Source organism: Arachis duranensis, chromosome 1, assembly GCF_000817695.3.
Source record: "Arachis duranensis cultivar V14167 chromosome 1, aradu.V14167.gnm2.J7QH, whole genome shotgun sequence".
Classification (NCBI taxonomy): Eukaryota; Viridiplantae; Streptophyta; class Magnoliopsida; order Fabales; family Fabaceae; genus Arachis; species Arachis duranensis.
Genome location: NC_029772.3, coordinates 85,107,744 through 85,133,724, shown reverse-complemented (window position 1 = coordinate 85,133,724; position 25,981 = coordinate 85,107,744). Strand labels below are relative to the sequence as shown.

General features: G+C 37.0%; 1 protein-coding gene across 1 annotated transcript; it reads right to left on the bottom strand.

Moving 5' to 3' along the window:
* Nucleotides 1–1,999: 1,999 nt before the first annotated feature.
* Nucleotides 2,000–2,506, bottom strand: LOC107472497 (leucine-rich repeat extensin-like protein 3). Its single transcript, XM_016092021.1, has one exon. The coding sequence runs from the start codon at nucleotides 2,504–2,506 to the stop codon at nucleotides 2,000–2,002; it is 507 nt and encodes a 168-aa protein (XP_015947507.1).
* Between the last annotated feature and the right edge of the window lie 23,475 nt (nucleotides 2,507–25,981).

Below are 25,981 nucleotides of genomic sequence, written 5' to 3'. Positions count from 1 at the left end.
ACCCTAAACCCGAAACCCGAAACCATAAACCATAAACCCTAAACCATAAACCCTAAACCCTAATCCTAAAGCCTAAACCCTGAAACCTAAATCATAAACCCAAATCCATAAACCATAAACCATAAAACCTAAATGCTAAACCATTAACCCAAAATCCTAAACCCTAATCCTTAAACCATAAACCCTAAATCCCAAACCCAAAACCCAAAACCCAAAACCATAAACCATAAACCCTAAATCACAAATCCTAAACCATAAACCCACAAACCCTAAACCATAAACCCAAAACCCAAAACTCTAAACCCTAAACACCACCCCACAAACACAAAACCCTAAAACACAAACCCTAATACCTAAACCAAAACCCTAAACCATAAACCCTAAGGCCTAAACCCTAAACCATAAATTCTAAACCCTGAACCCTAAACCCTAAACACTAAATCCTAAACCCTAAACACTAAACCCCATACCTTACACTAAACCCCAAAGGCCTAAACCCTAAACAACACAACATAAAACCTAAACCCTAAACCCCAAACCCTAAACCCTAAACAAAAAACCTAAACCATAAACTTTAAACCTGAAATCCCAAACCCTAAAACCTAAGCCAAAAAACCTAAACTATAAACCCTAAACCCTTAACCACAAATCGCAAACCATAAACGCTAAACAACAAACCACAAACCCAAAACGCTAAACCCAACCCACAAACACTAAACCCTAAAACACGAATCCTAAACCCTGAACCCTAATGCATAAACACCAAACCCTAAACCATAAACCCTAAACAATAAACCCTAAATCCTAAATCCTAAACCATAAACCCAAAATCCAAAACCCTAAACCCTAAACCAGAAACACCGAATCCTAAACCCTAAACCCTAAATCCTAAACCTAAAACCCTAAACCAGAAACCATAAACAATAAACCATAAACGATAAACCCCACACCCTAACCATAAAACCTAAACCCTAAACCCTAAATCTCAAACCCTGAACCGTAAACCCCCAAACCCTAAACCCTAAACCCAAAACCCAAAACCCAAAACAAAAAACCCTAAACCCTAAACACCACCCCACAAACACAAAACCCTAAAACACAAACCCTAATACCTAAACCACAAACCCTAAACCATTAACCCTAGGGCCTAACCCCTAAACCCCAAACCATAAATCCTAAACCCTAAACCATAAATCCTAAACATAAACCCTAAACACTAAGCCCCATATCTTACACTATAATCCTTAAGACCTAAACCCTAAACAATAAATACTAAACCATAACCCATAAACCATAAACCCTAAACCGTAAACCCTAAACCCCAAACCATAAAACATAAACAATAAAACCTAACCCTTAACCCTAAACCCTAAAACCCAAACCCCAAACCCTAAACCCTAAATCCTAAACCATAAACCACAAACCCTAAAACATAAACTGCAATCCACAAATACCAAACCCTAAAACACAAATTGTAACGACCCAACTTCTAGCATGTCTAGATCATACTAGAAATTAATGTTGCCAACTTGTTTTTCCTTTTCTGTATTATTAATTAATAAATATAAGCCTGTACGTTGTTAAAACACCGCAAATTTTACAAGTAAATTTTTTTAAAAACAAGAATAATTTAAAGTCGCATACCCTCCATATATCAAGGGATAATTAAACATTCACATACATAAAACAAAAGATAACAGAATATGGAGTAACACACTATGATATACATCATCTTACAGAAGTGGCTCAGTTATATAAGCATATAGCTATAGTACAGCACCCCTAAGTCAGTGACTCATATAGTATGTACATATATGTACATAAGACGCCCCAGGACCTGGCCTGACCAAAAGCCCCTAAGCTGGCACCCAGGCTAGCCTAACTCTATGATAAGCCTATTCCCTCTAATCATGCTAACAAAAGTGAGGGAGACACTCTAATGTACTGAAGTTAGACTAGGCGTCTCAAAAAAATCTCCTCAATCCTGGTCCAGAGTATCTCACGGAAAACCACCGGGCGAATGGTGATGCTCGCTTGCTGGCGCCTCGCCTGGCTCATCGTCATTGCTGTCAGAGGAGATAACTATGAAGTTAGGATCTTCCTCTGGATCTTCTTCTTCCTCGTCCTCTTCTTCTGCCGGAGTGATAGCAGAGGAACTACTGCTGGCCACAGGAACCATAAAAGGATAGCTACCCAACAAAATACAGTAGAGAGAAGGAGGTGGCGCCTCTATGATCTGATCATACTCATGTCCCTGCTGCTCATCAAAGACAGGAGGCTCGATCGGCTCAGGTAAAGGATCAAGCTCGGGTGGCAACACAGGAACACCCCACTTATCAAGGACAAAAGGTGCAGGAGGTGACTCATGGATAGGCTGGGCAAGTATAGGCTCATCAGGTAGAGGAGGTTCAGGTGGAGGAGGATAGTCAGGTGGAGGTGGCATCTGCTCATCAGGATGAGGTATCCCAGGTTCGCGCGGGGTGTAACCAAGATAAAGGAAAATCATAGAGTGCATCAGGATTAAAGTATGTTGTCCTAATAGGGTACTGGAAAGGTCTACCACGAACTACATAATTACGGATACGAGGTACCGCACAGTAAATGTAATACTCACCGCGCACCGGGTCCTCGTGGATGTACGGTGGATCAATGTCGTAGAATAGGACTCATGTGTCCATCTGTAGAGGTGTAAGGGGTAAGAACTGGGGAGTTCTTAGTAAGGTCGGGGTTTACAGTTAAGTTCATTTATAATGTCTGTGGTCATAGAAGTATAAATAAATGTAGAGTAATATGTACATAACAGCAACATAAACTAACACATGAACAAGAGAGAAAATAGGAAGTAAATGCACATTCACACATTAATATGCAATCACACAGTTATGCTCAAACAAACAAGGAATAGAACAAGAACACAAGAAGATAAGCAATAAATAATGCACAAACAAGTATGATGCATGTCTGTCCCTACTGCAGGTAATGAGCTCATTTGTCAGTTTCGACCCGCACCCGACGCAATCCGACCCTCCAAGTCAGATAGGGCCTTCCCAGAACTTAATCCCAGATTAAGTACCGCATACCCTCTACCAAGTGCTCTCGACTTGCAGGGCTGGTATTTGCTCAGATCTCAATATACTACAGGTATGCGAGTCCGGCCTCTACCAAGCATTCAGCTTGCAGGGCTGGTACTACACTACCGCAGCCTGTCTGGGAAGCAACATCACAATACGGGCGTCCCCGCACAACATTCACAAGCATTGCCCAAAGGCTCAAAAGTCACATATAACCATACTTTTCATCACTTAGCAATCATCATAAATCAAGCATTACAACATCACAGAAAGCTCATTTTACAATTCTCTATTTACTCTGTAAGGTCAGGTACACAGCTATATCACTTTTAACTCCTTTTCTTTTTAACATAAACACAGGTTTCAAAATCTTGTTTCTTTACATCATATACCTCTATATCTTCTCTTATACCTCTTCTTAGGTGTTTAGTAAAGGAAATTAGAGAATTCTGGACTCAAAACTGCCTTTTTGAGGCTTTTAGGAAAAACTGTCTTTTTATCAATATTTTATTATTATTAATTAAATAATAATATTTTATTTAACTTTCAAAAATTGCATTTTGACCCACGGACTTCTTGGAAATTGCACTCTGACCCCTATAACTTTTAATAATTGCACTTTAGCCCCTCAACTTTTGATTAATTAATTTTCAACCCCAAACTTTTTAATAATTGCATTTTGACCCCAAAACTCCATGAATACACGTTTTCATGTTCTTCCAAAAACCAAAAACATTTTTCCAAAAATTCATCAGATTTCTGCTTTATTTTCAGCTAGTTTTTCCAATCATTTCGGAAACCAATTTGAACCCGATTTTTATCAAACCAAAGAGAAACTTTTCAGCCATTAAATGCACATCAAATAAGCATCAAAAATCATGATTTTCATGGCTGGAATGTCACGTTTTCCAGCAGCACCAACAACCACTTCAAAACCGTCATAAACATGATTTTCAAGCATTAAACAACAAGATTTCATGATCAAACCATCACACAAACACCCAAAATCAAACCTCAAGCAACAAGATTTGATTTAACACTTCAAGAACACAGCCAATCATTGATTAATTTACCAAACCTTACCTCCTTTGCTGCTGTCCAAGATTGCACCAAAAACAAGCTTCCAGAAGCACTTTTACGCGTATTTTAACATCAACAAAAACTTTAGAATCTTATGAACCATGAAGGCTGAAGCTTCATGATGATGAAAAGAAGGTTTTCCTCACCTTAAGGTAACTAGAAATCACGTTTTCTTGGAACTTTTGGTGATTGAATAAGAGATCCTAAGAGAAAACATGAAGAAAACATCATTAGCTTAAGGAACCACCATGGCCGAACCTTCAAGGAGGAGGAGCAGCCTTCATACCTTGATTTACTCCATGAAAAGTGACATAGAAATGAAGAGGAGGAAGAGGTGAACACTTTGGTAAGATTAGATTTTTGATAGGGGTTCCAGTTTGAGAAAGAACGGAGAAAGAAGCTCAGGTGTTCATGGAAGTTTCATGGTTTTCTTTCATGGTGTTCTAAGCTTTTCCAAGAACAAAAATGATAGCCAAGCTGTCCAAGAGAGGCCATGGCTTTTGGATGATGATTATCCAAAAGTTACTAGTCAAAATATCTCAGAAAAGGATAATTACTAAAGCTAGATGTATTAGAACTTAAGTAATTACACTGCTAATGGATAAACATTAAGTTACTTAGTGTAAATGAAACTAGTAACTGGATAATCATAAGAATAAAAGATATATGATGAAGCATTAGCAGTGCTAAGTTCATCTAAGAATGCCGGTATTATCCGTTACCGGTAGATTTCTAGCTCAGTTATTATATTACTAAACATAGATCAACATTAATCACAGTAGAGAAGATAATAATATAATATTCAGAATAAAAAAATAATATATGAATATTATATTAATATAATTTTTCTCTCGAAATTCGTGACCGGCTCGTCACATAGAGACTAACCACGGAAATCAGAATTTTGAAATTCAGGCCCGAAGTGGCTCAAAAACGCAACTCTTCGCGACGTGCCTTCTTAGATTAGGAGAGGTGTCATGTGCAATCAAGATGCGGACTTAGCAGCTTGATGATGCAGCACCTGTGCAGTGGAGGTGCTTATATGCATAGAAATTCCTAAAAATTCTATAAAAATTCCGTTTGATCCCGAAAAAAGCGCCGTTTCTTCGGGGCTAGGCCGTTACACAAATCCTAAACCCTAAACCCTAAACCCTAAACCCTAAACAATAAACCCAAAACCAAAAACCCTAACCCCTAACCCGAAAACACCAAACCCAAATCCTTAAACCCTAAACCATAAACCCTAAACCCTAAACCATAAACCCCAAATCCTAAATCCTAAACCATAAACCATAAACCATAAACCCTAAACCCAAAACCCAAAACCCAAAACCATAAACCCTAAACCATAAACTATAAACCACAAACACTAAACCATAAAACTTAAACCCTAAACCCTGAACCTCAAATGATAAACCCAAAATTATAAACCATAAACCTTAAACCCTAAACCCTAAATGATAAACCCTAAACTCTAAACTCTAAACCCTAAACCCTAAACCCTAATCCCAAAACCCTAAACCCAAATTCTTAAGCCATAAAAACTAAACCCTAAAACACAAACCCCTAATCCCTAAACCACAAACCCTAAACCCCAAATCCTAAACCATAAACCCTAAATCCCAAATCCTAAACCCTAAACAATAAAACCTAAACCATAAACCATAAACCCTAAACCTTAAACCCTAAACCCCAAACCCTAAAACCTAAACAATAAAATCAAAACCATAAACCACAAACCCTAAACCTTAAGCCCAAAACCCTAAACCCAAAACCCCAAACCATATACTCTAAACCCAAAACCCAAAACCAAAAACAATAAACCCGAAACCTTAAACCATAAACCCTCAACCCTGAACCAAGAATCCTATACCCGAAACCCTAAACACTAGACCCAAAACCATAAACCCTAAACCCTAAACACAACACCACATACCCAAAACCTTAAAATTGAAACCCTAAACCCTAAACTCTAAACCCTAATTCACAAACCCTAAACCATAAGCCCTAAACCTAACAAACAAATAACAAACCCAAAACCCTAAACCCCAAATCATAAACCCTAAACCCCAAACCATAAACCCTAAACCCTAAACCCTAAAACCTAAACCCTAATCCTAAACCCTAAACCCTGAAACCCAAATCATAAACCCAAATCCATAAACCATAAACCATAAAACCTAAACGCTAAACCATAAACCCAAAATCCTAGACCCTAAACCATAAACTATAAACCCTAAATCACAAATCCAAAACCATAAACCCACAAACCTAAACCATAAACCCAAAACCCAAAACCCAAATCTCTAAATCCTAAAGACCACCCCACAAACACAAAACCCTAAAACACAAACCCTAAACCCTAAACCAAAACCCTAAACCATAAACTCTAAGGCCTAAACCATAAACTATAAACCCTAAACCCTAAACACTAAACCCCATACCTTACACCATAATCCCAAAGGCCTAAACCCTAAACCACACAACATAAAACCTAAACCCTAAACCCGAAACCATAAACCCTAAACAATAAAACCTAAACCATAAACCCTAAACCATAAATCCTAAACCCTAAACCTAAGCCCTAAAACCTAAACTATAAACCCTAAACCCTAAACACTAAACCCCAAACCATAAACGCTAAACAACAAACCACAAACCCTGAACGCTAAATCCAGTCCACAAACACCAAACCCTAAATCACAAATCATAAACCCTAAACCTTAACACATAAACACCAAACCCTAAACCCTAAATCCTAAATCATATACCCTAAATCCTAAACAATAAACCCTAAACCCTAAACCCAAAACCCTAAACCATAAACCCGAAACCCAAAACCCAAAACACTAAACTCTAAACCAGAAACACCAAACCCTAAACACTAAACCCTAAAGCCTAAACCCAAAACCCTAAACCAGAAACCATAAACCATAAACTATAAATGATAAACACCAAACCCTAAACCATAAAACCTAAACCCTAGACCCTAAACCCTAAATCTCAAACCCTAAATCGTAAACCCCCAAACCCTAAACCCTGAACCCAAAATCCAAAACCAAAAACGAAAAACCCTAAACCCTAAACACCACCCCATAAACACAAAACCCTAAAACACAAACACTAATCCCTATACCACAAATCCTAAACCCTTAATCCTAGGGCCTAACCCGAAAACCCCAAACCATAAAATTTAAATGCTAAACCATAAATCCTAAACCATAAACCCTAAACACTAAACCCCAAACCTTACACTATAATCCCTAAGGCCTAAACCCTAAATAATAAAAACTAAACCATAAACCATAAACCCTAAACCTTAAACCCTAAACCCTTCCACACTAAAACCTAAACTATAAAACCTAAACTATTAATCCTAAACCCAAAACCCGAAACCCTAAACCCTAAATCCTAAACCACAAACCACAAACCCTAATTCCTAAACCCCAACCCACAAACACCAAATCAAAAAACATAAATCCTAAACCCTAAACCCTAACCCATAAACACCAAACCCTAAACCATAAACCATAAACCCTAAACCATAAACCCTAAACCTTAAACCCTAAACCCTAAACCCTTAACCATAAAACCTAAACCCTAAACACTAAACCATAAACCCTAAACCATAAACTATAATCCCTAAACCATAAACCAAAAACCCTAAACCGCAAAAAATAAAACGTAAACCCTAAACCATAAACCCTAAACCCAAACCCTAAACCACAAACCTAAACCCTAAACAATAAAAACTAAATCATAAACCATAAAGTGTAAACCCTAAAACCTAAACCCTAAAACCTAAACCCTAAAACCTAAATAATAAAACCTAAACCTTAAACCCTAAAACCCAAACCCCAAACCCCAAATCCTAAACCCTAAACCACAAACTACAAACCTTAAACAGCAAACCCTTAACCCTAAAACACAAATCCTAAACACTAAATCCTAACCCATAAATACCAAACCCTAAACCCCAAACCCTAAACCGTGATCCCTAAGTCATAAATCCAAAATGTATAAACCATAAATCCTAAACCCAAAACCATAAACCATAAACCATAAACCCTAAACCATAAATATAAACTCTAAACCCTAAATCCACAACCCTAAAGCATAAACCATAAACCATAAATTTAAACCCTAAACCCTAAACCCTAAATCATAAACCCTAAACCCTAAATTCAAAACCCAAAATCCAAAACACAAAACCTTAAGCCCTAAACACCACACCATAAACACAAATCCTTAAAACACAAACCCTAATCCCTAAACCACAAACCCTAAACCATTAATTCTAGGGCCTAACCCATAAACCCCAAACCATAAACCCTAAACCCGAAACCATAAATCCAAAACCATAAACCATAGACACCAAACCCCACACCTTACAATATAATCCCTAAGGCCTAAATCCTAAATAATAAAAACTAAACCATAAACCATAAACCCTAAAGCCTAAACCCTAAACACCAAACCTTAAAACCTAAATAATAAAACCTAAACCCTTAACCCTACACCCTAAACCCCAAATCACAAACCTTAAACCATAAACCCTAAACCACAAACCACAAACACTAAATCCTAAACCCTAACCCACAAACACCAAACCCTAAAACACAAATCCTAAACCTTAAATCCTAACCCATAAACACCAAACCCAAAACCCTAAACCCTAAACAACAAACCCTAAACCTTAAACCATAAACCCAAAAACCCAAAACCCTAAACCCTAACCCAAAAACACCAATCCCTAAACTATAAACCCTTAACCTTAAACTATAAACCATAAACCCTAAACCGTAAACCCTAAACCATAAACACTAAACCCTAAACCCTAAACCCAAAACCCAAAACCCAAAACCATAAATTATAAACCATAAACCCTAAACCCTAAACCCAAAACCCATAACCCAAAACCCATAACCCAAAACCCTAAACCCTAAATCATAAACCATAAACCACAAACACAAAATCATAAAACTTAAACCCTAATCCCAAAACCCAAAACCCTGAACCATAAATCATAAACCCAAAACCATTAACCATAAATCGAAAATGCTAAACCCTAAACCCTAAACCCTAAACCCTAAAACCCAACCCACAAATACCAAACGCAAAACTCTAAACCCTAAACAATAAACCCTAAACCTAAACCCCAAAACATAAACCATAAATCCTAAACCATAAAACATAAACCATAAAACCTAAACCCTAAATCGTAAACCGTAAACCCAAAACCCTAAACCTTGAACCCAAAATCATAAACCCAAATCCATAATCCATAAACCCCAAACACTAAACCCTAAACCATTAACCATAAACCTTAAACCGTAAACCATACAACCCTAAACCCTAAACCATAAACCCAAAACCCTAAACCCTAATCCTTAAACCATAAACCCTAAATCCAAAACAAAAAACCCCAAACCATAAACCATAAACCCTAAACCCTAAACCATTAAACCTAAACCCTGAACCCTAAACCCTAAAACACAAACCCTAAACCATAAACACAGAAACCCAAAACCCAAAACCCAAAACCCTAAACCGTAACACAACCTCACAAACACAAAACCATAAAACACAAACCTTAATCCCTAAACCACAAACCCTAAACAATAAACAATAAGACCTAAAACCTAAAACCTAAACCCTAAACCCTAAACCCTAAACCCTAAACTCTAAACCATAAACCCTAAACACTAAACCCCATGCCTTACACCATAATCCCGAAGGCCTAAACCGTAAACCACAAAACATAAAACCTAAATCCTAAACCCCAAACCTTAAACCCTAAACAATAAAACCTAAACCATAAACCCTAAACCCTAAACCCTAAACAACAAAGCCTAAAACCAAGACTATAAAACCTAAACTATAATCCTAAACCTAAAACCACAAACCCCAAACCATAAACTCTAACCCACAAACCCTAAACCACAAACCGTAAACCCTAAACCCCCAACTCACGAACACCAAACCCTAAAACACAAATACGAAACCTTAAAGCATAACCCATAAACACCAAACCCTAAACCCTAAACAATAAACCCTAAACCCTAAACCCTAATCCCTAAACCCAAAACCCAAAACACTAAACCCTAACCCATAAACACAAAATCCTTAACCCTAAATCCTAAACCCTGAACAATAAACCCTAAGCCCTAAACCCTAAACCATAAACCATAAACCCTAAACCCAAAACCCTAAACACTAAACCCTAAACCATAAACCATAAACCATAAACCCAAAACCCAAAACCCAAAACCCAAAACCCTAAACACTAAACACAACTTCACAAACAAAAAACCCTAAAACACAAACCCTAAACCCTAAACCCTAATCCACAAACCATAAACCATAAACCCTAAGGACTAAACCCTAAATCCCAACCCACAAATACCAAAGCCTAAACCCTAAACCCCAAACCATAAACTCTAAACCCTAAACCATAAACCCTAAACACTAAATCATAAAACTAAAACCATAAACCCTAAACCCTAAAACCTAAACCCTAAACCCTAAACCCTGAACCCTAAATCATAAACCCAAAACCATAAACCATAAACCTTAAATCGTAAACCCTAAACCATAAATCATAAACACTAAACCCTAAACCAAAAACCTAAATCATAAACCTTAAACCCAAAACCCTAAACCCTAATCATGAAACCATAAACCATAAACCCTAAACCCTTAACCTAAAACCCTAAACCCTAAACCATAAACCACAAACCATAAACCCTAAACCCTAAACCATAAAACCTAAACTCTAAATCCAAAACCTTAAATCACAAACCCTAAACCGTAAACCGACAAATACTAAACCCTAAACCCAAAATCGAAAACCCAAAACGAAAACCCCTAAACCCTAAACACCACCCCACAAACCCTAATACCTAAACCACAAACCCTAATACCTAAACCACAAACCCTAAACCATTAACCCTAGGGCCTAACCCGTAAACACAAAACCATAAACCCTAAACCCTAATCCCTAAACGATAAACCCAAAACCCAAGATCCTAAATCCTAACCCGAAAACACCAAACCCTAATACTTAAACCTTAAAAGCTAAACCATAAACCCTAAACCATAAACCATAAACCCAAAACCACAAACCCTAAACCCTAAACCATAAACCATAAACCATAAACCCTAAACCAAAAACCCAAAACCCAAAACCATAAACCCTAAACCCAAAACCTTAAACCCTGAACCTTAAATCATAAACCCAAAATCATAAACCATAAACACTAAACCCTAGACCTTAGACCCTAAACCGTAAACCATAAACCCTAAACCCTAATCATTAAGCCATAAACCCTAAACCCAAAACCCAAAACCCTAAACACTAATCATTAAGCAATAAACCCTAAACCTTAAATCCTAAACCCTAAACCAAAAACCCTAAACCCTAATCATTAAGCCATAAACCCTAAACCCAAAACCCAAAACCCTATACCCTAAATCATAAACCATAAACCATAAAACCTAAATCCTAAACAATAAAACCTAAACCCTAAACCCTAAACCCTAAATCATAAACCCTAAACCCTAAACTTAAAACCCAAAACCCTAAACCCTAAATACCACCTCAAAAACACAAAACCCTAAAACACAAACCCCTAATCCCTAAACCAGCAACCCTAAACGATAAACCATATGCCTAAACCTTAAATCCTAAACCAAAAATCCAAAACCCTAAACCCTAAACCATAATCCCTAAATCATAAACCTTAATCACTAAACCCCATACCTTACACCATAATCCATTAGGCCTAAACACTAAACCACACAACATAAAGCCTAAACCCCAAACCCTAAACCCCAAACCCTAAACAATAAAACCTAAACCATAAAACCTAAACCCCAAAACCTAAAGCCTAAACAACAAAATCTAAACCATAAACCACAAACCCTAAACCATAAGCCCAAAACCCTAAACCCAAAACCCAAAACCTAAACCCTAAACCCTAAACCCTAAACCCAAAACCTAAAACCATAAACCAGAAACCCAAAACCATAAACCCTAAATCCTAAACCCAAAACCATATACTCTAACCCTAAACCATACCGCCAAAACCAAAAACCCTAAACCCTAAACACAACACAACATTCACTAAACCCTAAAATAGAATCCCTAACCCCTAAACCATAAACCCTAATTCACAAACACTAAACCATAAACCCTAAACCCCAACAGATAAATAACAAACCCAAAACCCTAAACTCGAAATCGTAAACCCTAAACCCTAAACCCCAAACCAGAAATCCTAAACCCTAAACCATAAAACCTAAACCCTAAACTGTAAACCCTAAACCTAAAACCCTAAAACCTGAACACTAAATCATAAACCTAAATCAATAAACCATAAAACCTAAACCCTGAACCATAAACCCAAAACCCTAAACCCTAATTCTTAAACCATAAACCCTAAATTCCAAACCCAAATCCCTAAACCATAAACCATAAACCCTAAATCACAAATCATAAACCATAAACCCACACACCCTAAACCCTAAACCCAAAATCCAAATCCCTAAACCCTAAACACCACCCCACAAACACAAAACCCTAAAATACAAACCCTAATCCCTAAACCAAAAACCCTAAACCTTTAACTCTAAGGCCTAAACCCTAAACCCTGAACCCTGAACCATAAAACCTAAACCCTAAACCCTAAACACTAAACCTCATACATTACACCATAATCCCAAAGGCCTAAACCCTAAACCATATAACAAATAACCTAAACCCTAAACCCTAAACCCTGAACCCTAAATCCTAAACAATAAAATTTAAACTATAAACCCTAAACCCTAAACCCAAACCCCAAACCATAAACGCTAAACAACAAACCACAAATCATAAACCACAAACCCTAAACCCTAAACCCAACCCACAAACACCAAACCCTAAAACACAAATCTTAAACCCTAAACCCTAATGCATAAGCACCAAACCCTAAACCCTAAACCCTAAACCCTAAACCCTAAACCCTAAACCATAAACCCAAAACCCAAAACCCAAAACCCTAAACCCTAACCCAAAAACACCAAACCCTAAATCCTAAACCCTAAACCATAAACCCAAAACCCTAAACCCTAAACCCTAAACCAGAAACACCAAATCCTAAACCCTAAACCCTAAATCCTTAACCCAAAACCCTAAACCAGAAACCATAAACCATAAACTATAAACGATAAACCCCAAACTCTAAACCATAAAATCTAAACCCTAAACCCTAAACCCTAAATCTCAAAACCTAAACCGTAAACCCGCAAACCCTAAATCCTAAACCCAAAAACCCAAAACCCAAAACAAAAAACCTTAAACCCTAAACACCACCCTACAAACACAAAACCTTAAAACACAAACCATAAACCCTAAACCCTAAACCATAAATCCTAAACCATAAACCCTAAACACTAAACCCCAAACCTTACACTATAATCCTTAAGACCTAAACCCTAAACAATAAATACTAAACCATAAACCATAAACCATAAACCCTAAACCCTAAACCCAAAACCATAAAACCTAAACAATAAAACCTAACCATTCCCTAAACCCTAAAACCCAAACCCCAAACCCTAAACCCTTAATCATAAACTATAAACCACAAACCCTAAATCCTAAACCGTAATCCACAAACACCAAAGCCTAAAACACAAATCCTAAACACTAAACCCTAACCCATAAACACCAAACCCTAAACCCTAAACCCTAAGCCCCAACCAATAAACCCAAAACCCTAACCCCTAACCCGAAAACACCAAACCCTAATCCTTAAACCCTAAACCATAAATCCTAAACCCTAAACCCTAAACCCTAAACCCTGAATCCTAAGCCCTAAACCATAAACCATAAAAAATAAACCCTAAACCCAAAACCCAAAACCCAAAACCATAAACACTAAACGATAAACTATAAACCACAAACACTAAACCATAAAACTTAAACCCTAAACCCAAAACCCTAAACCCTGAACCTTAAATCATAAACCCAAAATTATAAACCATAAACCCTAAACCCTAAACCCTAATCGATAAACCATAAACCCTAAACCCGAAACCATAAACCCTAAACCTTAATTCTTAAGCCATAAAACCTAAACCCTAAAACACAAACCCCTAATCCCTAAACCACAAACCCTAAATGATAAACCCTAAGGCCTAAACCCTAAATCCTAAACCATAAACCCAAAACCCTAAACCCCTAAACCATAATCCCTGAATCATAAACCCTAATCACTAAACCCCATACCTTATACCATAATCCCTTAGTCCTAAACACTAAACCACAAAACATAAAGACTAAACCCTAAACCCCAAATCCTAAACACTAAAGAATAAAACCTAAACCATAAACCATAAACCCTAAACCCCAAATCCTAAACCCTAAACAATAAAGCCTAAACCATAAGCCATAAACCCTAAACCTTAAACCCTAGACCCCAAACCCTAAAACCTAAACAATAAAATCTAAACCATAAACCACAAACTCTAAACCCTAAGCCCAAAACCCTAAACCCAAAACCCTAAACCATAAACCCTAAACCTAAAACCATAAACCCGAAACCTTAAACCATAAATCCTAAACCCTAAACCAAAAATCCTATACCATAAACCCTAAACCCTAGACCCAAAATCACAAACCCTAAACCCTAAACACAACACCACATACCCAAAAACTTAAAATTGAAAACCTAAACCCTAATTCACAAACCCTAAACCATAAGCCCTAACCCTAACAAACAAATAACAAACCCAAAACTGAAAACCCCAAATCATAAACCCTAAACCCCAAACCATAAACCCTAAACCCTAAACCCTAATCCTAAACCCTAAACCCTAATCCTAAACCCTAAACCCTGAAACCTAAATCCTAAACCCAAATCCATAAACCATAAACCATAAAACCTAAACGCTAAACCATAAACCCTAAACCATAAACTATAAACCCTAAATCATAAATCCTAAACCATAAACCCACAAACCTAAACCATAAACCCAAAACCCAAAACCTAAAACTCTAAACCCTAAACACCACGCCCACAAACATAAAACCCTAAAACACAAACCCTAATCCCTAAACAAAAACCCTAAATCCTAAACCCTAAACCATAAACCCTAAACCCTGAACCCTAAACCATAAACCCTAAACCCTAAACCCTAAACACTAAACCCCATACCTTACACCATAATCCCAAAGGCCTAAAACCTAAACCACAAAACATAAAACCTAAACACTAAACCGCAAACCATAAACCCTAAACAATAAAACCTAAACCATAAACCATAAACCATAAATGCCAATCCCTAAAACCTAAGCCATAAAACCTAAACTATAAACCATAAAGCCTAAACCCCAAACCCCAAACCATAACCGCTAAACAACAAACCACAAACTCTAAACGCTAAATCCAACCCACAAACACCAAACCCTAAAACAGAAATCCTAAACCCAAAACCATAGTGCATAAACACCAAACCCTAAACCCTAAATCCTAAATCCTAAACCCTAAACAATAAACCCTAAACCCTAAACTCTAAACCCGAAACCCTAAACTCTAAACCCGAAACCCTAAACCATAAACCCAAAACCCTAAACACTAAATCCTAAACCAGAAACACCAAACACTAAACACTAAACCTTAAAGCCTAAACCCAAAACCCTAAACCAGAAACCATAAACCATAAACCATAAATGATAAACCCCAAACCCTAAACCATAAAACCTAAACCCTAAACCCTAAACCCTAAATCTCAAACCCTAAATCGTAAATCCCCAAACCCTAAACCGTGAACCCAAAACCCAAAACCCAAAACAAAAAATCCTAAACCCTAAACACCACCCCACAAACACAAAACCCTAAAACACAAACACTAATCCCTAAACCACAAATCCTAAACCATTAATCCTAGGGCCTAACCTCAAAACACCAAACCATAAAACTTAAACCCTAAACCATAAATCCTAAACCATAAACCCTAAACACTAAACCCCAAACCTTACACTATAATCCCTAAGGCCTAAACCCTAAACAATAAAAACTAAACCACAAACCATAAACCCTAAACCCTCCCAGCCTAAAACCTAAACCATTAATCCAAAACCCAAAACCCGACACCCGAAACCCTAAACCCTAAATCTTAAACCATAAACCACAAACCCTAAATACTAAACCCCAACCCACAAACACCAAATCCAAAAACATAAATCCTAAACCTTAAACCCTAACCCATAAACACCAAACCCTAAGCCCTAAGCCATAAACTCTAAACCATAAACCATAAACCCTAAACCTTAAATCCTAAACCCTAAACCCTAAACCATAAACCCTAAACCCTAAACACTAAAGCAGAAACCCTAAACCATAAACTATAAACCCTAAACTATAAACCATAAACCCTAAACCATAAACAATAAAACCTAAACCCTAAACCATAAATCATAAAGCCAAACCCTAAACCACAAACCCAAACCCTAAACAATTAAACCGAAATCATAAACCATAAACTGTAAACCCTAAAACCTAAACCCTAAAACCTAAATAATAAAACCTAAACCCTAAACCCTAAACCCCAAACCCCAAACCCCAAACCCCAAACCCTACACCCTAAACCACAAACTACAAACCCTAAACCACAAACATGTAACCCTAAAACACAAATCATAAACACTAAATCCTAAACCATAAATACCAAACCCTAAACCCCAAATCCTAAACCCTGATCCCTAAGTCATAAACCCAAATCCATAAAACCGTAAACCCTAAAACACAAACCCTAATCCCTAATCCACAAACCCTAAACCATTAATCCTAGGGCCTAAACCATAAACCCCAAACCATAAACCCTAAACCCGAAACCATAAATCCAAAACCATAAACCCTAAACACCAAACCCCACACCTTACACTATAATTCCTAAGGCCTAAATCCTAAATAATAAAAACTAAACCATTAACCATAAACCCTAAACATTAAACCCTAAACACCAATCCCTAAAACCTAAATAATAAAAGCTAAACTCTTAACCATAAGCCCTAAACCCCAAAACACAAACCTTAAACCATAAAGCCGAAACCACAAACCACAAACACTAAATCTTAAACCCAAACACACAAACACCAAACCCCAAAACACAAATCCTAAACCCTAAATCCTAACCCATAAACACCAATCCCTAATCCCTAAACCCTAAACCTTAAACCATAAATCCAAAACTCAAAACCCTAAACCCTAACCCAAAAACACCAAACCCTATACTATAAACCCCCAACCTTAAACTATAAACCATAAACCTTAAACCGTAAACCTTAAACGATAAACACTAAACCCTAAACCCGAAACCCAAAAGCCAAAAGCCAAAACCATAAACTTTAAATCATAAACCCTAAACCCTAAACCCAAAACCCATAACCCAAAACCCTAAACCCTAAATCATAAACTATAAACCACAAACACTAAACCATAAAACTTAAACCCTAAACCCAAAACCCTAAACCCTGAACCATAAATCATAAACCAAAAACCATAAACCATAAATCCTAACCCTAAACCGTAAATCATAAACCCTAAACCATAAACCCTAAAACCTAAACACTAAACCCAAAACACTAAACCCTAATCCTTAAACCATAAATCGTAAACACTAAACCAAAAAATCCTAAACCCTAAACCATAAACCTTAAACCATAAACCAAAAATCCTAAACCCTAAATCCTAAACCCTCAGCCCAAAACCTTAAACCCAAAACTTTAAACCATGAACCCTATACCCTAAACCCAAAACCCAAAGCCCTATACACTAATCCATAAACCCTAAACCCTAAACCCTAAACCGCAACCCACAAATACCAAACCCAAAACTCTAAACCCCAAACAATAAACCCTAAACCTAAACCCCAAAACATAAACCATAAATCATAAACCATAAAACTTAAACCCTAAACCGTAAAGCCAAAACCCTAAACCTTGAACCCTAAATCATAAACCCAAATCCATAATCCATAAACCCCAAACACAAAACCCTTAACCATAAACCATAAACCATAAACCATAAACCATACAACCTAAACCCTAAACCATAAACCCAAAACCCTAAACCTTAATCCTTAAACCATAAACCATAAACCCTAAACCCTAAACCCTAAACCATAAACCCTAAATCATAAACCCCAAACCCTAAATCACAAACCCTAAACCCTGAACCTTAAACCCTAAACCTTAAACCCTAAACCATAAACCATAAACCATAAACCATAAACCCTAAACCCTGAATCTTAAACCCTAAATCACAAAACCCTAAACCCTAAACCCTAAACCCGAAACCATAAAACCTAAACCCTGAACCCTAAACCCTAAATCACAAACCCTAAACCATAACACAAAAACCCAAAATCCAAAACCCAAAACCCTAAACCCTAAACACAACCCCACAAACACAACCATAAAACACAAACCTTAATCCCTAAACCACAAACCCTAAACCATAAACAATAAGGCCTAAAACCGAAAACCTAAACCATAAACCCTAAACATTAAACCCTATGCCTTACACCATAATCCTGAAGGCCTAAACCATAAACCACACAACATAAAACCTTAACCCTAAACACCAAACCTTAACCCTAAGCAATAAAACCTAAACCATAAACTATAAACCCTAAAGCCTAAACCCTAAACAACAAAGACTAAAACCTAAACAATAAAACCTAAACTATAAACCCTAAACCCAAAACCACAAACCCCAAACCATAAACCCTAACACACAAACCACAAACCATAAACCACAAACCGTAAACCCTAAACCCTAACTCACGAACACCAAACCCTAAAACACAAATCCTAAACCCTAAACCATAACCCATAAACACCAAACTTTAAACCATAAACAATAAACCCTAAACCCTAAACCCTAATCCTTAAACCCAAAACCCAAAACACTAAACCCTAACCCATAAATAAAAAGTCCTTAACCCTAAACCCTAAATAATAAACCCTAAGCCCTAAACCATAAATCATAAACCCTAAACCCAAAACCCTAAACACTAAACAATAAACCATAAAACATAAACCATGAACCCAAAACCCAAAACCCAAAAACCCAAACCCAAAACCCTAAACCCTAAACACAACCCACAAACACAAAACCCTAAAACACAAACCCTAAACCCTAAACCCTAAACCCTAATCAACAAACCATAAACTATAAACCCTAAGGCCTAAACCCTAAATCCCAACACACAAATACCAAAGCCTAAACCCTAAACCCCAAACCATAAACCCTAAACCCTAAATCATAAATCATAAACCCAAAACCATAAACCATAAACCCTAAACCTTAAACCGTAAACCCTGAACCTTAAATCATAAACCCAAAACCATAAACCATAAATTCTAAACCATAAACACTAAGCCATAAACCATAAACACTAAACCCTAAGCCATAAACCTAAATCATAAACCTTAAAACCAAAACCATAAACCCTAATCATGAAACCATAAACCCTAAACCCTTAACCCAAAACCCTAAACCTTCAACCATAAACCACAAACCATAAACCCTAAACCCAAAACCATAAAACCTAAACCCTAAACCCTAAACCCTAAATCACAAACCCTAAACCGTAAACCCACAAATACTAAACCCTAAACCCAAAACCGAAAACCCAAAACGAAAAACCTTAAACCCTAAACACCACCCCACAAACACAAAACCCTAAAACACAAACCCTAATACCTAAACCATAAACCCTAAACCATTAACCCTAAGGCCTAACCCCGAAACACTAAACCCTAAACTCTAAACCCTAAACCCTAAATGATAAACCCAAAACCCAAAATCCTAATCCCTAACCCAAAAACACCAAACCCTAATCCTTAAACCCTAAACACTAAACCATAAACCATAAACCATAAACCCTAAACCACAAACCCTAAACCCGAAACCCTAAACCCTAAACCATAAACCATAAACCATAAACCATAAACCCTAAACCAAAAACCCAAAATCCAAAACCATAAACCCTAAACTATAAACCATAAACCACAAACACTAAACCATAAACCCTAAACCCTAAACCATAAACCTTAAACCCAAAACCCTAAACCTAAAACCCTAAACTCTAATCCTTAAGCCATCAACCCTAAATCCAAAACCCTATACCCTAAACCATAAACCAAAAACCATAAACCCTAAATCCTAAACAATAAAACCTAAACCCTAAACCCTAAACCCTAAATTATAAACCCTAAACCCTAAACCTAAAACCCAAAACCATAAACCCTAAATACCACATCAGAAACACAAAACCCTAAAAGACAAACCCCAAATCCCTAAACCAGAAACCCTAAACGATAAACCATATGCCTAAACCCTAAATCCTAAACCAAAAATCCAAGACCCTAAACCCTACACCATAATCTCTAAACCATAAACCCTAATCACTAAACCACATACCTTACACCATAATCCATTAGGCCTAAACACTAAACCACACAACATAAAGCCTAAACCCCAAACCCCAAACCACAAACCCTAAACAATAAAACCTAAACCATAAACCATAAACCCTAAACCCTAAACCCTAAACCCCAAAACCTGAAACCTAAACAACAAAATCTAAACCATAAACCACAAACCCAAAACCATAAGCTCAAAATCCTAAACCCAAAACCATAAACCCTAAACCCTAACCCTAAACCCAAGACCTAAAACCATAAACCCGAAACCCAAAACCATAAACCCTAAACCATAAACCCAAAACCATATACCCTAACCCTAAACCATAGACCCAAAACCACAAACCCTAAACTCTAAACACAACACAACATACACTAAACCCTAAAATAGAAACCCTAACCCCTAAATCGTAAACCCTAATTCACAAACATTAAACCATAAACCCTAAACCCCAACAGACAAATAACAAACACAAAACCTAAACCACAAACCATAAACCCTAAACCCTAAACCCCAAACCAGAAATCCTAAACCCTAAACCATAAAACCTAAACCCTAAACCGTAAACCCTAAACGTAAAACCCTAAAACATGAACCCTAAATCATAAACCCAAATCAATAAACCATAAAACTTAAACCCTAAACCATAAACCCAAAACCCTAAACCCTAATCCTTAAACCATAGACCCTAAATCCCAAACCCAAATCCCTAAACCATAAACCTTAAACCCTAAATCACAAATCCTAAACCATAAATCCACAAACCCTAAAACCTAAATACAAAACCCAAAACCCTAATCCCTAAACCCTAAACCTTGAACCATAAAACACAAAACCCTAAAAGACAAACCCTAATCCCTAAACCAAAAATCCTAAACCTTTAACTCTAAGGCCTAAACCCTAAACCCTAAACCCTAAACCTTGAACCATAAAACCTAAACCCTAAACCCTAAACACTAAACCCCATACCTTACATCATAATCCTAAAGGCTTAAACCCTAAACCACATAACATATAACCTAAACCCACCACCCTAAACCCTAAACCCTAAACCCTAAATCCTAAACAATAAAACTTAAACTATAAACCCTAAACCCCAAACCCCAAACCATAAACGCTAAACAACAAACCACAAACCCTAAACCACAATCCCTAAACCCTAAACACAACCCACAAACACCAAACCCTAAAACATAAATCCCATACCCTAAACCCTAAATCCTAAACCCTAAACCATAAACCCAAAACCCAAAACCCTAAACACTAACACATAAACCCTAAACCCTAAACCCTAAACACTAAACCCTAAACCAAGAACACTAAACCAGAAACCATAAACCATAAACCATAAATCCCAAACCCTAAACCGTGAACCCTAAACCCTAAATCTCTAAACCCTAAACCGTAAATCTCTAAACCCTAAACCCTAATCCACAAATTATAAACCATAAACCCTAAGGCCTAAACCCTAAATCCTAACCCACAAATACCAAACCCTAAACCTAAACCCCAAACCATAAATCCAAAACCCAAAACCCAAAACCATAAACCCTGAACCGTAAATCGTAAACCCAAAACCATAAACCATAAATCCTAAACCCTAAACCCTAAACCATAAACCATAAACACTAAACCCTAAATCATAAACCTAAATCATAAATCATAAACCCAAAACCCTAAACCCTAACCTTTAAACCATAAGCCCTAAATCCTTAACCCAAAACCTTAAACCATAAAAAATAAACCATAAAATATAAACCATAAACACTAATCCCTAAACCCTAAACCATAAAACCTAAATCCTAAACCCTAAACCATAAATCACAAACCTTAAACCGTAAACCCACAAATACTAAACCTTAAATCCAAAACCCAAAACCCAAAACGAAAAACCCTAAACACTAAACACCACCCCACAAACACAAAACGCTAAAACACAAACCCTAATACCTAAACCACAAACCCTAAACCATTAACCCTAGGGCCTAACCCCTAAACACTAAACCCTAAAACCTAAACCCTAATCCCTAAACAATAAACCCAAAACCCTAAATCCTAACCCGAAAACACCAAACCCTAATCCTTAAACCATAAACCCTAAACCATAATCCATAAACCATAAACCATAAACCCTAAACCCTAAACCCTAAACCATAAATCCTAAACCCTAAACCCTAAACCCTAAACCATAAATCATAAACCATAAACCATAAACCCTAAACCCAAAACCCAAAACCCAAAACCATAAACCCTAAACCATAAACCATAAACCACAGACACTAAACCGTAAAATTTAAACCCTAAACCCAAAACCCTAAACCCTGAAACTTAAATCATAAATCCAAAATCATAAACCATAAACCCTAAACCTTAAACCCTAAACCGTAAACCATAAACCCTAAATCCTAAACCATAAACACTAAAACCTAAACCTAAAACCCTAAACCCTAATCCTTAAGCCATAAATGCTAAACCCTAAACCCTAAACCCTATACCCTAAACCATAAAGCATAAACCATAAATCCTAAATCCTAAACAATAAAACCTAAACCCTAAACCATAAACCCTAAATCATAAACACTAAACCATAAACCTACAAACCATAAACCCTAAACCCTAAATACCACCTCAGAAACACAAAACAATAAAACACAAACCCCTAATCCCTAAATTATAAGGCCTAAACCCTAAATCCTAAACCAAAAACCCAAAACCCAAAACCCTAAACCATAATCCCTAAACCATAAACCCTAATCACTAAACCCCATACCTTACACTATAATCCCTTTGGCCTAAATACTAAACCACACAACATAAAGCCTAAACCCTAAACCCCAAACTCCAAACCCAAAACAATAAAACCTAAACCATCAACCATAAACCCTAAACCCTAAACCCCAAAACCTAAAACCTAAACAATAAATCTAAACCATAAACCACAAACCCTAAACCCAAAGCCCAAAACCCTAAACCGAAAACCCAAAACCATAAACCCTAAACCCTAAACCCAAAACCAAAAACCATAAACCCAAAACCCTAAACCATATAAACCTTAAACCCTAAACCCAAAACCATATACACTAACCCTAAACCCTAGAGCCAAAACCACAAACCCTAAACCCTAAACACAACACCACATACCCAAAACCCTAAAATAGAAACCCTAACACCTAAACCCTAAACCCTAATTCACAAAAACTAAACCATAAACCCTAAACCCTAACAGATAAATAACAAACCCAAAACCCTAAACCCCAAACCATAAACCCTAAACCCTAAACCATAAAATCTAAACCCTAAACTGTAAAACCTAAACCCAAAACCCAAAAACCTGAACCCTAAATCATAAACCCAAGTCAATAAGCCATAAAACCTAAACCCTGAACCATAAAGCCAAAACCCTAAACCCTAATCCTTAAACCATAAACCCTAAATCCGAAACCCAAAACCCTAAACCACAAATCATAAACCCTAAATCACAAATCCTAAACCATAAACCCATAAATCCTAAACCCTAAACCTAAAACCCAAAACCCTAAACACCACCCCACAAACACAAAAACCTAAAACACAAACCCTAATCCCTATACCAAAAACCCTAAACCTTTAACTCTAAGGTCTAAACCCTAAACTCTAAACCCTAAACCCTGAACCTAAACCATAAACCATATACCCTAAACCCTAAACACTAAACCCCATACCTTACACCATAATCCCAAAGGCCTAAACAATAAACCACACAACATATAACCTAACCCTAAACCCCAAACCCTAAACCATAAACAATAAATCCTAAACCATAAACCATAAACCATAAAACCTAAACCCTGAACCCTACACCCTAACCCATAAAGATTAAAACCTAAAATACAAACCCTAAACCCTAAACCCCAAACCCCAAACCATAAAGGCTAAACAACAAACCACAAACCCTAAACCACAAACCCTAAATGCTAAACCCAACCCATAAACCCTAAACCCTAAACACCAAACCCTAAAATACAAATCATATACCCTAAACCCTAACCCATAAACCCTAAACCCTAAACCATAAACCCTAAACCCTAAAACCTAAAAAATAAACCATAGACACTAAACCCTAAACCATACACCTAAAACCCAAAGCCACTAAACCCTAACCCATAAACACCAAACCCTAAATCCTAAACCCTAAACAATAAACCCTAAGCCCTAAACCCTTAACACAAAACCATAATCCTTGAACCCTAAACCCAAAACCATAAACCGTAAACCCAAAACCCAAAACCCAAAACCCTAAACCCAAAAACCTAAACCCAAAACCCAAAACCCTAAACTCTAAACCCTAAATCCCAAACCCTAAACCGTAAACAATAAAACCTAAACTATAAACCCTAAACCCTAAACCCCAAACCCCAAACCATAAACGCTAAACAACAAACCACACACCCTAAACGCTAAACCCAACCCACAAACACTAAACCCTAAAACACAAATCCTAAACCCTAAACGCTAATGCATAAATACCAAACCCTAAACACTAAATCCTAAACTCTAAACACTAAACAACAAACCCTAAACCCTAAACCCTAACCTCTAAACCCAAAACCCAATACCCTAAACCCTAAAATAGAAACACCAAATCCTAAACCGTAAACCCTAAATCCTAAACCCAAAACCCTAAACAATAAACCATAATCCATAAACCAAAAACCATAAACCCCAAACCCTAAATCATAAAACCTAAACCCTAAACCATAATCCTTAAATCTCAAACCCTAAACCGTAAACCCCCAAACCCTAAACCATAAACCCAACACCCAAAAGCCAAAACAAAAAACCCTAAAGCCTAAACACCACCCCACAAACACAAAACCCTAAAACACAAACCCTAATACCTAAACCACAAACCCTAAACTATTAACCCTAGGGCCAAACCCCTAAACCCCAAACCGTAAACCCTAAATCCTAAACCATAAATCCTAAACCATAAACCCTAAACACTAAACCCCATACCTTACACTATAATCCTTAAGACCAAAACCTTAAACAATAAAAATTAAACCATAAACCATAAACCCTAAACCCTAAACCCCAAACCTTAAAATATAAATAATAAAACCTAACCCTTAACCTTAAACCCTAAAACCCAAACCCCAAACCCTAAACCCTAAATCTTAAACCATAAACCACAAACCCTAAATCCTAAACCGCAATCCACAAACACCAAACCCTAAAACACAAATCATAAACCCTAAACCCTAACCCATAAACACCAAACCCAAAACCCTAAACCCTAAAACCCAAAACCTTAACCCGTAACCCGAAAACACCAAACCTTAATCCTTAAACCCTAAACCATAAACCTTAAAC

Bases quoted from the DNA above. Each gene is read 5' to 3' on its own strand.
- LOC107472497 (XM_016092021.1), bottom strand. From the start codon at position 2,506: ATGATTTTCCTTTATCTTGGTTACACCCCGCGCGAACCTGGGATACCT.